Source organism: Perissodus microlepis, chromosome 3 (genome assembly GCF_051167445.1).
Source record: "Perissodus microlepis isolate ML-2025 ecotype Zambia chromosome 3, ASM5116744v1, whole genome shotgun sequence".
NCBI classification, from domain to species: domain Eukaryota; kingdom Metazoa; phylum Chordata; class Actinopteri; order Cichliformes; family Cichlidae; genus Perissodus; species Perissodus microlepis.
This window is the reverse complement of record NC_140463.1, coordinates 7,233,981-7,249,747: the sequence shown is the minus strand read 5'-3', so window position 1 is coordinate 7,249,747 and position 15,767 is coordinate 7,233,981. Positions and strand designations below refer to the sequence as shown.

The following is a 15,767-nucleotide window of genomic DNA, read 5'->3' as shown; positions in this document are numbered from 1 at the left end:
CCCTGTTGCTGTTAGCAGCAATATATCTAGCTTATAATTAAAATTGTAGAGAAAAACACATCATCCAGTATCTTAACAAAAACATTTCTGCTCTGAACTGGAAGAAAAAACCCTGAGTAGAAGCTCACATCAAGAAAATAGCTCCTCGGTTCACAGTAGCATCGCTCTGCTAACATGCTAACAACACATTTGAGCTACTCACCCCGTCCCTTCCTGTGCTGAATCGTAGCATAAGCGAATCACTCAGGACTCACTAACCCTGTCACTACCCGATCCGTACTGGAAACCCGATCGGTACCTCGCATGCGCAAATCTTACGTCACTTCCTCTCTTTGCCAACATTGCGACATTCAATATATTTGAATGATACGGTTAGCGCCCAGTTAGCTCCTAGCATTTCTCAACAGCTCTGCCTCCTTTTCGACTGCCCGGGACATTTAAACAATGGATAATCCGTATACAAACAAATTCATGCTTTTCTCCTCAACAGAGAGCGTCCCCCGATTGAACAACAGCACCGTAAAATAAGAAGAATGGCGCCTAATTACAGACTTAATAATATTGACTTAGCAATGTGTCACGTGAAGATTCATCAGCCAGATTAAGTGTTTACTGACAATTGACGGTGATAGCGGACATCATCATCACTATTCCAGTCAATCCTCTCCACACAGACAAGCATAAACACACTCGACTATCACTAAATCAAATTTAACACACGTTTGTAATGACGCCAATTCAGTTTACAATAGGGTTCATTCGCTCGGTCAGCAGGTGGCAGTATCATCGTACACTGGGGAGTAAACTGCCATTAAACGAACAGAAGAAGAAGAAAACATCTGCACATGCGCGGTACGGATCGGGTAGACCCGATTTGTACAGTCCGACTTTGCACATGCGCAGTAAGGATCGGGGAGTCCCGATCCGTAACTATCTTTTTATTTTTTGGTTTTGTCTACATTGTACTGAAATGCTTCATTATTGCAAACATTTTAATATATACTTATTATTCTTAACATCTTAACAGATACTCTGACCCATAACTATCGTAAAACGCTACGACCGGAAGTAGACACCTTTCGCGCATGCGGGGTACGGATCGGGTTTCCGGTACGGATCGGGTAGTGACAAACCCCCTCCCTCCTGGGTCACAGCTTCTTCTTCTTCTTGGTTGGCAACCAATGTTAAGGCGCATTACCGCCCCCTGGCTCGCAGCTCAGTGGAAATTTAGATGAGAAAATATATATTTGACACATTTAAGGAAAATACTAATAAAATAAAAATAAACAAAATAAATGTTTATTAAGTAATTTTGATAGGAAATTGCTTAATTTTAGAAATGTTTTTGCTGTTTTTTGCTCTATAAAATTGTTGTTTTCTTTTAGAATCATTCATCTTAGCAGTAGGATTTACATGAAAAGAGAAACAAATTAAGTTTGAGTGAAAATGTACATTTTTTGCACTCTCTGGTCAACTGACTCAGTGAATCAAATGACTCAAAAAACCCGATTCACTTTGGTGAGTGACTCATTAAAACTCGATTCAGCAAAAAGAATCAAATTTACCATCACTAATTGCCTGCACCTGTGCTTATAAAAGGGAAAAACCTGGCCCCACCTACTAGGGGCGGTTCCCAGTCTCAGGTCTCACCTGTCACAATAAGGTCTGGATGTAATGTCCTTTTACCTTCTCAGGCTACGTCCACACGTACCCAGGTATTGAAAACGCAGATTTTTCTATGTGTTTGCACCTTTCGTTCACACGTAAACGGCGTTTTTGGTCACTAAAAACTGAGATTTTTAAAAACTCCGGCCAGGGTGGATATTTTTGAAAACTCAGTTTTTGCATTTACGCGTGGACGAGAAAAACGGAGAAAACGCAGAAAATGCAGGGTCAAAGGTGTGCGCATTTTTTGACGTCACACTGTGCGCCACGTTATTGTTTCGGGGAAATGAATTTCTACAATACTATTACTGTTAATTGTACTCTCTGCAGTGTTTAAATGCTTACATATACACACACAGTTACTGTCCCTCCACACATATGGCTTGGTTCTGCTTCTGTGCCCCAGCTTTGTTTACTTTTTCCCACCGAGGCTTCTAGACTTCTGATTGGCCAACATTTCTTCACGGTTAGGAATATATCACCACCTGTTGCTTTGGCATGTTCCTAGCAGCGTTTTCCTTCATTTCTGCCTTTACGTGTGGACGGGATTATCTTTTAAAACGGAAAATCTCCGTTTTCAAAAATACCCGTGTATGTGTGGACGTAGCCTCAGATTTAATGAGGAAAGCCGGGAGGACTTTAATCTTTTTCTCAAGAATATACAGTAGTCTGCGAATTAATATATATGGTTTTAATAATACTAGATGTTATTCTGCTGGGAAAAGATAGTGCTCAGCTGCAGATGAGAGAACATCATGATCACACGTCCCTGTGAGTATAAGTCATCTGTTTTATAGCGACATGTGGCATAACTCCATCTGACACTTTGATGTTCATCTATATTCACCCAGAAATCAGGACAAATGAGCCAGTCTCTGTGAAGACGTCTCAGAGCAGAAGTTTTTCATCCCATAAAGCAGGGGTGCCCAATCCCAGTTCTCGAGAGCTACTATCCTGCATTTTTTAGATGCATCCCTACTCCAACACAGCTGAAATTAAATGGTTTAATTACCTCTTCAGCATGCAATCATATTTGGCAAAGGCCTGATAACAAGCCATTCATTTGATTCAGGTGTGTCAGAACAAGGATGCATCTAAAAGCTGCAGGACGTTAGCTGTCGAGGACTGGGATTGGGCACCCCTACCAGAAAGGATCTCACATCAGCTGCTACCATCTTGTGGCCAAATTTGGTTACTGTCTTTGGAATCTGTCTCAATGAGACATTTGTTTTAGAAATGTTTAACATGTGTTTATTATTTATCACACAGTTGTCTACAACCTCTAACTCCATATTAAGCTTTGAAGTCATTGATTCAGTATTTAGCTGTGTGTTTTGTTATGTCATCAAAAACTCAGCAGTCTGTGCCTTTTTAATACAAATTGAAGAATGTAAATAAAAAATAATAATAATCAATCTTATAGATTCATCCCATCTCTGCTCCATCTGGTCTACATTATCTGATCGTCATGAGAAAATTCTGTCAGGATTAGAAACTTAAATTTTTATATATTTATTTTAATTTCTGTTAAATAACCTTTAAATTAAGTTCCAGAGTGGGTTTAATGGTTTTACTTTAGTATTTACTGTTCAGACATTTTGAGCTTTTTCATTGTGGCATGTGCGGTATTTTTCAGGCTGTGAGATTTAAGAAACTCTATTGTGGTATAAATTTTTTGACAATATATTTATTTTTGTCATAAACAGACAAGAAAAAAACAACAAACTGCTCCGCCCCATTCAACACATGTCAGTCCATATCCCAGCAAACTAAATCATCTCCATTTACACATCAAATAGAAACATGAATCACTTGTAATGATTAGAAACTTGATAGAATTTCAAATCTAGTTTGGGGAGTCATTCAGTGAGAAACAGTGAAATGATTTTCCATGTGAAAAGGTGGACAGCAGAAACAGAAAGAAACAGTGAGAACTAAAAGAGAAACAAAGAGCTTTGGAACAACGAGGCAGCAGGAGGACAGCTGCAGTTTAACAGCTTCAATTCACTGACAGGAAACAACATTAGAAATATCATCATCCTCAGCTCATCTGCTCCACTGACACTGACACCTTCGATGGCAACACCTTCACTTCACCATCAGTGCTGATATATGGAAACATCCTGTGAGTGAAAGTGTGTGTGAAGGTGTGTATGTGTGTGTTAGTATCAGGATCAGAGAACGACAGCTTTCCTCTTTTCCAGTCCAGATTCACTCTGATCCTCTGGAGCTTCTTCTGTACTGAGAGAACAGTAACAGGAGCTGATGGTGAGCATGCTGAGTATTGACCTTCATAGAACCGTATTCTCCATAATGCAGACTGTATGCTTCCCATTCTCTGCACACACTCTGTTAACACACCCAGTGCCCACCATGTACCGTCTCCAACTTCAACATCCCAGCTGTGAGTCCCTGAGTTAAAGCCCTCAGAGCCCAGGACAGAGCAGATAAATCCATTAAACCTCACACTGGTCAGATCTTCAGACAGGATGAGGTTTGGATCAGCAGTGTTTGGGTCCAGAATGAGAGGAGTGTAGGAGACCATGTCCTTCATGTTGTTCCAGATGTTGAAGGTCAGGTTGCCCAGGTGTTTGGCCTGGTCTATCAGAGCTCCTGAGGGCAGCTGTGGATCATCCAGCAGGGGGCAGCGCTGGACTCTTTCCACTGCAGCCTTGTAGTTGTGCAGGAATGAGACGTCTTCAGCTCTCAGCTCCTCCTCTGTGGCTCTGACTGCGTCTGAAAGAGCTGCTATCTCTCTGCTCAGAGCCTCCATCTTCTCCTTCATCATCCCACTCTTCTGCTCCTCTTCCTCCCTCAGTGCAGCCAGCCTGGCCTCCTCTTCCTCTGCTAGAAACTGGTGAAGCTTCTTAAACTGCTCTGTAATCTGCCTCTCTGTGTGTCGGGCCTGGACCTTAATGTGTTCTGCTCTTTGATCAAACTTCACTTGAACTTCTTCACAAACCTTTAACTTCTTCTGTAAGGGCTCCAGAGTTTCCTGAAGTTCTTTCTTGTGTTGTTGTGCAGCTTCAGCAATGGGTCTGAATCTGTGGTTGGTGTGTTTTTCTGAGTCTCTGCAGACGAGACACGCTGGCTGCTGATGGTCCAGACAGAAGAGTCTGAGTTTCTCAGAGTGCAGACTGCAGAGAGCCTCTGGTGTTCTCTGATCCCTCTCCTGTAAGAACAACTCACACAAGTTCTTTAAAGCTCGGTTTAAAGGTGGTTCTTCCCTTGAAGATCTTCTCTTACAAATTGGACAGTGTTGTGTTGGTCTCTCTCTCCACCATCTATTCAGACAGTCTTTACAGAAGCTGTGGCTACATGACAGAAGAACAGGATCTCTGAAGACCTGCTGACAGACCGGACAGCAGAGATCCTCCTCTGATCTGGAAGCCATTGAGTCTGTGAGTGAAGCTGAAAACAGCAGACAGGAAGTACAGTCAGTCCTGGCTCCCCTCCCTCCTCTACCACCTTCACTGAAACTTCCTTTGAGTCGTGTTTTTGCTCAAACTCACATTCAGTGTGTGGAGCGTCAGCAGCTTGAAGCAGCAGTGTTGGAGTTTTCCACTTTTCTCTCCTGTAGCTGGACTCACTCAGAGGAAGCTGCTAGTTTGGTCTGAGCTCAGTCTGATCGTCTGTGCGTCTCTCTTTACTGAGGAAGAGGAACAGCTTGTTTCCTGGTTTGTCTCAGTTTACTGATGTCAGGGGCGGAGCTCTGTTCACCTCCCTTGGCTGTCAAGAGTTTTGCTTCAGCCATAAATAAAGATGTGTTTCATCACAGAGTTCACTTGTTTACCTAACAGCAGCTGTAAAACAGTTCAAAGCATTAAGCTCAGAAAATAATGTGTCACTTCATGTAGTTGTTTGGGAGGCTTTACTTTGAAAGTGCTTCAGCCTGCCTCAATATTTGGCAGATTCTCTAGCTGCTGGTGTGTAATACAAACACAGGGGATTTCATGTGTTTGCTGGGATGCAAATTCTTCTTCTACCTTTAACTCTCACAGACCCAGTTTCCCTTTACTGGGTCTGCAAATGTATAGACATAGTACATTGTTACACATCTGTACAGTCTCACACAGCTCTTGATAGGCGCACTGCATTATGGTTAGGGGCCGGGCTTGTTTACTCCTGCTAGAGCTGCTCTTTTATTGAGAGACTCCTTCTTGTGGTGTAAAGGAGGGATAACTACCTTTCCAGCACTTTGTCTTATTGGAGACTGGGGCACACATTATTTTACAACAACCAAAGAAAATAACATATTTGAACAATATGAACATTTCAACCAAATATTATATTGTAACTAAAAGATTGTGGGGGTGGGGGTGTCTTGTTTTTGTCCTTAATGCCTCTCTTGTCCTTACATATGTATACTTATCAGTATCTTGGAGTAAAATTGTTAATTGCTCATATTATTTATATTCAGCAACTACAACTTCAAAGTTTAAGTAAAACATGATAGTAGTAATTTACTATTAGTGTGCGTGAAGAGCGCACAGCCTCACAGGAAATCTTTCATTTCTGCACATTTCTGCAGTTAATGGACACAAACTCACAGCGGAGCCACCTGGAACATTTGCTGGTAAGTGGACTGAGAGCAAACTGTTAATGTAATGTTAACCATGTGTCACCCACTCTGTAACTTTCTCAAGAACTAAAGTTCCATAGTACCTGAACTTTCATTCTTAAGCCGTTTGCCCATTGTCAGTACCAGTCAGATTGCCTTATTTTATTTTTTTATTTGAGACTATTAAAAGAAACATAACTCGCAGTTAATACTTTGTCCTACAATTTGATTTGTAATAAGCATATTTTTTCTCAGTAGTGAGTATGTTGCAGAATGTCTCTGTGTGTTGAGCCTTTTTTTCTGTTTATATCTTTTGTCATCATGGAACAACCTGTTCACTGGAGACAACGATGCTTTTGCCTATCAGTACAAATAATAAAAAGGTTGTTCCATGTTCTTTTGTATGCATGAAATCCATTAACACGTCACCAGAGATGGGCAGTAACGTGTTACAAGTAACGCATTACTGTAATGCGATTACTTTTTTCAAGTAACGAGTAAAGTAAGGGATTACTATTGCAAAAAAGGTCATTAGATTAAATTGGTACACCCCAAATCTCCACCATGAAAAGAAAAAACAAAACTGACAGTTACTGCTTTACTGCGTTACTAAAACCGTTAATTTGTTTTTGTGAGTGTCCCATAACAATGACATAAGTGAGTGCGACCTTCGTGGCAACAGCTGTGTGCAGATCAACAATGGATAATATATCAAGTGCAGGAGAGAGTATGACGTGCAGCGTTTAAAGCGTGGACGTACTGACCTTACTTTGAGTTTGATTGCATAAAAAGTGACAAAAACATCAGCGTCCCCTGTTCACTGCGTGGGAAGAAAACTTCTTTTTACAGCGAAAAACCCCTAGACCTCAGAGGAAGCACCGAGTGCACTACGACGTAATGGGAAATTCACAGAGAAACTCATGGATTCTTCCACTGACCACATACACACACACACACACATATATATATATATGTGTGTGTGTGTGTGTGTGTGTATACATGTATATATGTGTGTGTGTATATATGTATATATGTGTGTGTGTATATATGTATATATGTGTGTGTGTATATATGTATATATGTGTGTGTGTATATATGTATATATGTATATATGTGTGTGTGTATATATGTATATATGTATATATGTGTGTGTGTATATATGTATATATGTATATATGTGTGTGTGTATATATGTATATGTACATATATACTAGACTTCTAAATGGCCACCATGGTCACCACCCATCTTGAGGAGTTTGCCCCCTCACATATACTAATGTGCCACAAACAGGACTTTAATATCACCAAGCATTCCCATGTTATTACGGTGTATCCATATAAATGGCCCACCCTGTATATATATGTGTATATATATGTGTGTATATATATATATATATATATATATACACATATATATGTGTATATATATATATAAATTTGGAGCTGTTTTGAAAAGAAGAATGGGCAAGGATTTCAGTCTCTAGATGTGCAAAGCTGGTAGAGGCATACCCTAAAAGACTGGCAGCTGTAATTGCAGGAAAAGGTGGTTCTACAAAGTATTGACTCAGGGGGCTGAATAATTATGCACACCCCACTTTGCAGTTATTTATTTGTAAAAAAAAAGTGTTTCGAATCACGTAGGGCTGGGCGATATGGCCTAAAATCCATATCACGATATAATTTGAAGCACGTGCGGTAACGATATATATTGCAATATATTATTTTCTTCTGTATAACGTATTTTCCACACTATAAGGCACACTTAAAATCCTTTAATTTTGTCAAAAATCGAGAGTGTGCCTTATGTATGAATTCTGGTTGTGCTTACTGACCTCGAACCGATTTGGGCGTGCAAAAATCTGTTAAAAAATGTTTTAGTACAACTTTGGTAAGCCGCACTGCTTGATGGATTGTCAGAGCATTACGGCTGCCGTAGTGAGGAGCTTTGCGGAGTAATCTGGGTCCAAAACTCCGTCCCTTCAGGTCCAAAAGTCAAACGAACACTGAGAGTTAAAAACGGTCTAAATTCTCTCATCTTTAATAAAATCATCAGCGTTGCTGCTTTACCAGGTGTAACAATTAAGTTTAACATCCAGGCATCCATGAAAAGGTAATTTATTAAATTTAACGGAGTTAGAAGTTAACAGGAAGTTAGCTCGCTAGTTTCCACCTAAACATGACATACCATGTTCTGACTGAGAGATTTTTGAAACTAATTAAAACATACAGCTCTGCTACCCCCTCCAACATAAATGAAGACCGAAAACTAAACAGCAGTGGCGTTTGCAGGGTTACTGAAGTTGGACTACCTGGTATATAATGTTGTGCTACGTGATTGCTAGCGACACAGCTATGTTAGCATAACATTAGCACAGTGAAGCTGGAGGATGAACGCCAACTTTTTTATCCACTCGATAAAAGTTAACGTGAGGGATTCTGGTGGTCAGGGACAAATGCAATCGCATAGCAGGATGCTATACACGGGGCAAACTTCAGTTAGGAGAACAACTGAGATTATTCATCCAGTCATTTGCTATGATTGTCGCCCGGCATATTTTGCAGATGATAATGGTTGTAGCCGCTGCGATGCTTTCGACCAAAACAGGCGCAGCTTGATGACATCATCAACATGCGCTATCGCGGTAGAGCGGTATAGTCAAAATCTCTATCGTTGGCCAAATTTATATCGTTTCTATCTGATATCGTTTATATCGCCCACCCCTAGAATCATGTATGTTTTTCGTTCCACTTCTCACGTGTACACCACTTTGTGTTGGTCTTTCACGTGGAATTCCAATAAAATTGATTCATGTTTGTGGCTGTATTGTGACAAAATGTGGAAAAGTTCAAGGGGGCAGAAAACTTTTGCAAGCCACTGTGAATATATTAAACCACTCTAAAATACAATCGATACATGCATTGGTGCCTACTGATACAGTGAAACAACAAAAACAAACAAAAACAACAACCTAGCTGTTGAATTAAGCAAGAATGAAATAAATTAAAATAACCACTGGTGTATCTGGACCTCGGCCACGAAGCCAGAGATCCACCCTGGAAAAGAAGCAGCTTGACAATCTGTAAATGAAAACAGGACATCACTTTGACTGAACAATTGACCGCAGCAGGAATAGCCCTCCCACCTTGCTTCATATGTATTGTTCAGCTACCTGTTTACAAGATGGGGACACCCCCTAACAAATATCGACAAACGCTGGTTGAGTCCCTTACATGTTTTGTCACAGGAACAAAACAATGGTTTCTTCCTACAGGGGGTAAAGATACAGCACACTTTAAACCTCCGCCAAATCACCAAAACACAAGCGGACCATTTTCGGTGACCTAAAGCTTCAATAAAAGGCTAAGGGACCCACATCAAAGTTCAAAGTGCCAAATACCGCGGCTTGGACCAGGCACTCACAGAGCTCCAGGTTCACTCAAGAGAATGAGTAATTGCCTGTAGTGATGCGCGAATCATGAATGAATCGTTCAATACTCGAGAATCACTTTACTGACTCATGAATCATGATTCACAAGCCCAACTGACTCACTGACTCATCCCTGTTGCTGTTAGCAGCAATATATCTAGCTTATAATTAAAATTGTAGAGAAAAACACATCATCCAGTATCTTAACAAAAACATTTCTGCTCTGAACTGGAAGAAAAAACCCTGAGTAGAAGCTCACATCAAGAAAATAGCTCCTCGGTTCACAGTAGCATCGCTCTGCTAACATGCTAACAACACATTTGAGCTACTCACCCCGTCCCTTCCTGTGCTGAATCGTAGCATAAGCGAATCACTCAGGACTCACTAACCCTGTCACTACCCGATCCGTACTGGAAACCCGATCGGTACCTCGCATGCGCAAATCTTACGTCACTTCCTCTCTTTGCCAACATTGCGACATTCAATATATTTGAATGATACGGTTAGCGCCCAGTTAGCTCCTAGCATTTCTCAACAGCTCTGCCTCCTTTTCGACTGCCCGGGACATTTAAACAATGGATAATCCGTATACAAACAAATTCATGCTTTTCTCCTCAACAGAGAGCGTCCCCCGATTGAACAACAGCACCGTAAAATAAGAAGAATGGCGCCTAATTACAGACTTAATAATATTGACTTAGCAATGTGTCACGTGAAGATTCATCAGCCAGATTAAGTGTTTACTGACAATTGACGGTGATAGCGGACATCATCATCACTATTCCAGTCAATCCTCTCCACACAGACAAGCATAAACACACTCGACTATCACTAAATCAAATTTAACACACGTTTGTAATGACGCCAATTCAGTTTACAATAGGGTTCATTCGCTCGGTCAGCAGGTGGCAGTATCATCGTACACTGGGGAGTAAACTGCCATTAAACGAACAGAAGAAGAAGAAAACATCTGCACATGCGCGGTACGGATCGGGTAGACCCGATTTGTACAGTCCGACTTTGCACATGCGCAGTAAGGATCGGGGAGTCCCGATCCGTAACTATCTTTTTATTTTTTGGTTTTGTCTACATTGTACTGAAATGCTTCATTATTGCAAACATTTTAATATATACTTATTATTCTTAACATCTTAACAGATACTCTGACCCATAACTATCGTAAAACGCTACGACCGGAAGTAGACACCTTTCGCGCATGCGGGGTACGGATCGGGTTTCCGGTACGGATCGGGTAGTGACAAACCCCCTCCCTCCTGGGTCACAGCTTCTTCTTCTTCTTGGTTGGCAACCAATGTTAAGGCGCATTACCGCCCCCTGGCTCGCAGCTCAGTGGAAATTTAGATGAGAAAATATATATTTGACACATTTAAGGAAAATACTAATAAAATAAAAATAAACAAAATAAATGTTTATTAAGTAATTTTGATAGGAAATTGCTTAATTTTAGAAATGTTTTTGCTGTTTTTTGCTCTATAAAATTGTTGTTTTCTTTTAGAATCATTCATCTTAGCAGTAGGATTTACATGAAAAGAGAAACAAATTAAGTTTGAGTGAAAATGTACATTTTTTGCACTCTCTGGTCAACTGACTCAGTGAATCAAATGACTCAAAAAACCCGATTCACTTTGGTGAGTGACTCATTAAAACTCGATTCAGCAAAAAGAATCAAATTTACCATCACTAATTGCCTGCACCTGTGCTTATAAAAGGGAAAAACCTGGCCCCACCTACTAGGGGCGGTTCCCAGTCTCAGGTCTCACCTGTCACAATAAGGTCTGGATGTAATGTCCTTTTACCTTCTCAGGCTACGTCCACACGTACCCAGGTATTGAAAACGCAGATTTTTCTATGTGTTTGCACCTTTCGTTCACACGTAAACGGCGTTTTTGGTCACTAAAAACTGAGATTTTTAAAAACTCCGGCCAGGGTGGATATTTTTGAAAACTCAGTTTTTGCATTTACGCGTGGACGAGAAAAACGGAGAAAACGCAGAAAATGCAGGGTCAAAGGTGTGCGCATTTTTTGACGTCACACTGTGCGCCACGTTATTGTTTCGGGGAAATGAATTTCTACAATACTATTACTGTTAATTGTACTCTCTGCAGTGTTTAAATGCTTACATATACACACACAGTTACTGTCCCTCCACACATATGGCTTGGTTCTGCTTCTGTGCCCCAGCTTTGTTTACTTTTTCCCACCGAGGCTTCTAGACTTCTGATTGGCCAACATTTCTTCACGGTTAGGAATATATCACCACCTGTTGCTTTGGCATGTTCCTAGCAGCGTTTTCCTTCATTTCTGCCTTTACGTGTGGACGGGATTATCTTTTAAAACGGAAAATCTCCGTTTTCAAAAATACCCGTGTATGTGTGGACGTAGCCTCAGATTTAATGAGGAAAGCCGGGAGGACTTTAATCTTTTTCTCAAGAATATACAGTAGTCTGCGAATTAATATATATGGTTTTAATAATACTAGATGTTATTCTGCTGGGAAAAGATAGTGCTCAGCTGCAGATGAGAGAACATCATGATCACACGTCCCTGTGAGTATAAGTCATCTGTTTTATAGCGACATGTGGCATAACTCCATCTGACACTTTGATGTTCATCTATATTCACCCAGAAATCAGGACAAATGAGCCAGTCTCTGTGAAGACGTCTCAGAGCAGAAGTTTTTCATCCCATAAAGCAGGGGTGCCCAATCCCAGTTCTCGAGAGCTACTATCCTGCATTTTTTAGATGCATCCCTACTCCAACACAGCTGAAATTAAATGGTTTAATTACCTCTTCAGCATGCAATCATATTTGGCAAAGGCCTGATAACAAGCCATTCATTTGATTCAGGTGTGTCAGAACAAGGATGCATCTAAAAGCTGCAGGACGTTAGCTGTCGAGGACTGGGATTGGGCACCCCTACCAGAAAGGATCTCACATCAGCTGCTACCATCTTGTGGCCAAATTTGGTTACTGTCTTTGGAATCTGTCTCAATGAGACATTTGTTTTAGAAATGTTTAACATGTGTTTATTATTTATCACACAGTTGTCTACAACCTCTAACTCCATATTAAGCTTTGAAGTCATTGATTCAGTATTTAGCTGTGTGTTTTGTTATGTCATCAAAAACTCAGCAGTCTGTGCCTTTTTAATACAAATTGAAGAATGTAAATAAAAAATAATAATAATCAATCTTATAGATTCATCCCATCTCTGCTCCATCTGGTCTACATTATCTGATCGTCATGAGAAAATTCTGTCAGGATTAGAAACTTAAATTTTTATATATTTATTTTAATTTCTGTTAAATAACCTTTAAATTAAGTTCCAGAGTGGGTTTAATGGTTTTACTTTAGTATTTACTGTTCAGACATTTTGAGCTTTTTCATTGTGGCATGTGCGGTATTTTTCAGGCTGTGAGATTTAAGAAACTCTATTGTGGTATAAATTTTTTGACAATATATTTATTTTTGTCATAAACAGACAAGAAAAAAACAACAAACTGCTCCGCCCCATTCAACACATGTCAGTCCATATCCCAGCAAACTAAATCATCTCCATTTACACATCAAATAGAAACATGAATCACTTGTAATGATTAGAAACTTGATAGAATTTCAAATCTAGTTTGGGGAGTCATTCAGTGAGAAACAGTGAAATGATTTTCCATGTGAAAAGGTGGACAGCAGAAACAGAAAGAAACAGTGAGAACTAAAAGAGAAACAAAGAGCTTTGGAACAACGAGGCAGCAGGAGGACAGCTGCAGTTTAACAGCTTCAATTCACTGACAGGAAACAACATTAGAAATATCATCATCCTCAGCTCATCTGCTCCACTGACACTGACACCTTCGATGGCAACACCTTCACTTCACCATCAGTGCTGATATATGGAAACATCCTGTGAGTGAAAGTGTGTGTGAAGGTGTGTATGTGTGTGTTAGTATCAGGATCAGAGAACGACAGCTTTCCTCTTTTCCAGTCCAGATTCACTCTGATCCTCTGGAGCTTCTTCTGTACTGAGAGAACAGTAACAGGAGCTGATGGTGAGCATGCTGAGTATTGACCTTCATAGAACCGTATTCTCCATAATGCAGACTGTATGCTTCCCATTCTCTGCACACACTCTGTTAACACACCCAGTGCCCACCATGTACCGTCTCCAACTTCAACATCCCAGCTGTGAGTCCCTGAGTTAAAGCCCTCAGAGCCCAGGACAGAGCAGATAAATCCATTAAACCTCACACTGGTCAGATCTTCAGACAGGATGAGGTTTGGATCAGCAGTGTTTGGGTCCAGAATGAGAGGAGTGTAGGAGACCATGTCCTTCATGTTGTTCCAGATGTTGAAGGTCAGGTTGCCCAGGTGTTTGGCCTGGTCTATCAGAGCTCCTGAGGGCAGCTGTGGATCATCCAGCAGGGGGCAGCGCTGGACTCTTTCCACTGCAGCCTTGTAGTTGTGCAGGAATGAGACGTCTTCAGCTCTCAGCTCCTCCTCTGTGGCTCTGACTGCGTCTGAAAGAGCTGCTATCTCTCTGCTCAGAGCCTCCATCTTCTCCTTCATCATCCCACTCTTCTGCTCCTCTTCCTCCCTCAGTGCAGCCAGCCTGGCCTCCTCTTCCTCTGCTAGAAACTGGTGAAGCTTCTTAAACTGCTCTGTAATCTGCCTCTCTGTGTGTCGGGCCTGGACCTTAATGTGTTCTGCTCTTTGATCAAACTTCACTTGAACTTCTTCACAAACCTTTAACTTCTTCTTTAAGGGCTCCAGAGTTTCCTGAAGTTCTTTCTTGTGTTGTTGTGCAGCTTCAGCAATGGGTCTGAATCTGTGGTTGGTGTGTTTTTCTGAGTCTCTGCAGACGAGACACGCTGGCTGCTGATGGTCCAGACAGAAGAGTCTGAGTTTCTCAGAGTGCAGACTGCAGAGAGCCTCTGGTGTTCTCTGATCCCTCTCCTGTAAGAACAACTCACACAAGTTCTTTAAAGCTCGGTTTAAAGGTGGTTCTTCCCTTGAAGATCTTCTCTTACAAATTGGACAGTGTTGTGTTGGTCTCTCTCTCCACCATCTATTCAGACAGTCTTTACAGAAGCTGTGGCTACATGACAGAATAACAGGATCTCTGAAGACCTCCTGACAGACCGGACAGCAGAGATCCTCCTCTGATCTGGAAGCCATTGAGTCTGTGAGTGAAGCTGAAAACAGCAGACAGGAAGTACAGTCAGTCCTGGCTCCCCTCCCTCCTCTACCACCTTCACTGAAACTTCCTTTGAGTCGTGTTTTTGCTCAAACTCACATTCAGTGTGTGGAGCGTCAGCAGCTTGAAGCAGCAGTGTTGGAGTTTTCCACTTTTCTCTCCTGTAGCTGGACTCACTCAGAGGAAGCTGCTAGTTTGGTCTGAGCTCAGTCTGATCGTCTGTGCGTCTCTCTTTACTGAGGAAGAGGAACAGCTTGTTTCCTGGTTTGTCTCAGTTTACTGATGTCAGGGGCGGAGCTCTGTTCACCTCCCTTGGCTGTCAAGAGTTTTGCTTCAGCCATAAATAAAGATGTGTTTCATCACAGAGTTCACTTGTTTACCTAACAGCAGCTGTAAAACAGTTCAAAGCATTAAGCTCAGAAAATAATGTGTCACTTCATGTAGTTGTTTGGGAGGCTTTACTTTGAAAGTGCTTCAGCCTGCCTCAATATTTGGCAGATTCTCTAGCTGCTGGTGTGTAATACAAACACAGGGGATTTCATGTGTTTGCTGGGATGCAAATTCTTCTTCTACCTTTAACTCTCACAGACCCAGTTTCCCTTTACTGGGTCTGCAAATGTATAGACATAGTACATTGTTACACATCTGTACAGTCTCACACAGCTCTTGATAGGCGCACTGCATTATGGTTAGGGGCCGGGCTTGTTTACTCCTGCTAGAGCTGCTCTTTTATTGAGAGACTCCTTCTTGTGGTGTAAAGGAGGGATAACTACCTTTCCAGCACTTTGTCTTATTGGAGACTGGGGCACACATTATTTTACAACAACCAAAGAAAATAACATATTTGAACAATATGAACATTTCAACCAAATATTATATTGTAACTAAAAGATTGTGGGGGTGG

At 41.2% G+C, this 15,767-nt stretch overlaps 2 protein-coding genes across 2 annotated transcripts; both read right to left on the bottom strand.

Moving 5' to 3' along the window:
• Positions 1–3,332: 3,332 nt before the first annotated feature.
• LOC146389670 (nuclear factor 7, ovary-like) lies at positions 3,333–5,341 on the bottom strand. The gene has a single exon (XM_084923016.1). The coding sequence runs from the start codon at positions 5,057–5,059 to the stop codon at positions 3,707–3,709; it is 1,353 nt and encodes a 450-aa protein (XP_084779142.1). The 5' UTR covers positions 5,060–5,341; the 3' UTR covers positions 3,333–3,706.
• A 7,776-nt stretch (positions 5,342–13,117) lies between these two features.
• On the bottom strand, positions 13,118–15,125 carry LOC146389669 (nuclear factor 7, ovary-like). The gene has a single exon (XM_084923014.1). The coding sequence runs from the start codon at positions 14,842–14,844 to the stop codon at positions 13,492–13,494; it is 1,353 nt and encodes a 450-aa protein (XP_084779140.1). The 5' UTR covers positions 14,845–15,125; the 3' UTR covers positions 13,118–13,491.
• Positions 15,126–15,767: the final 642 nt, after the last annotated feature.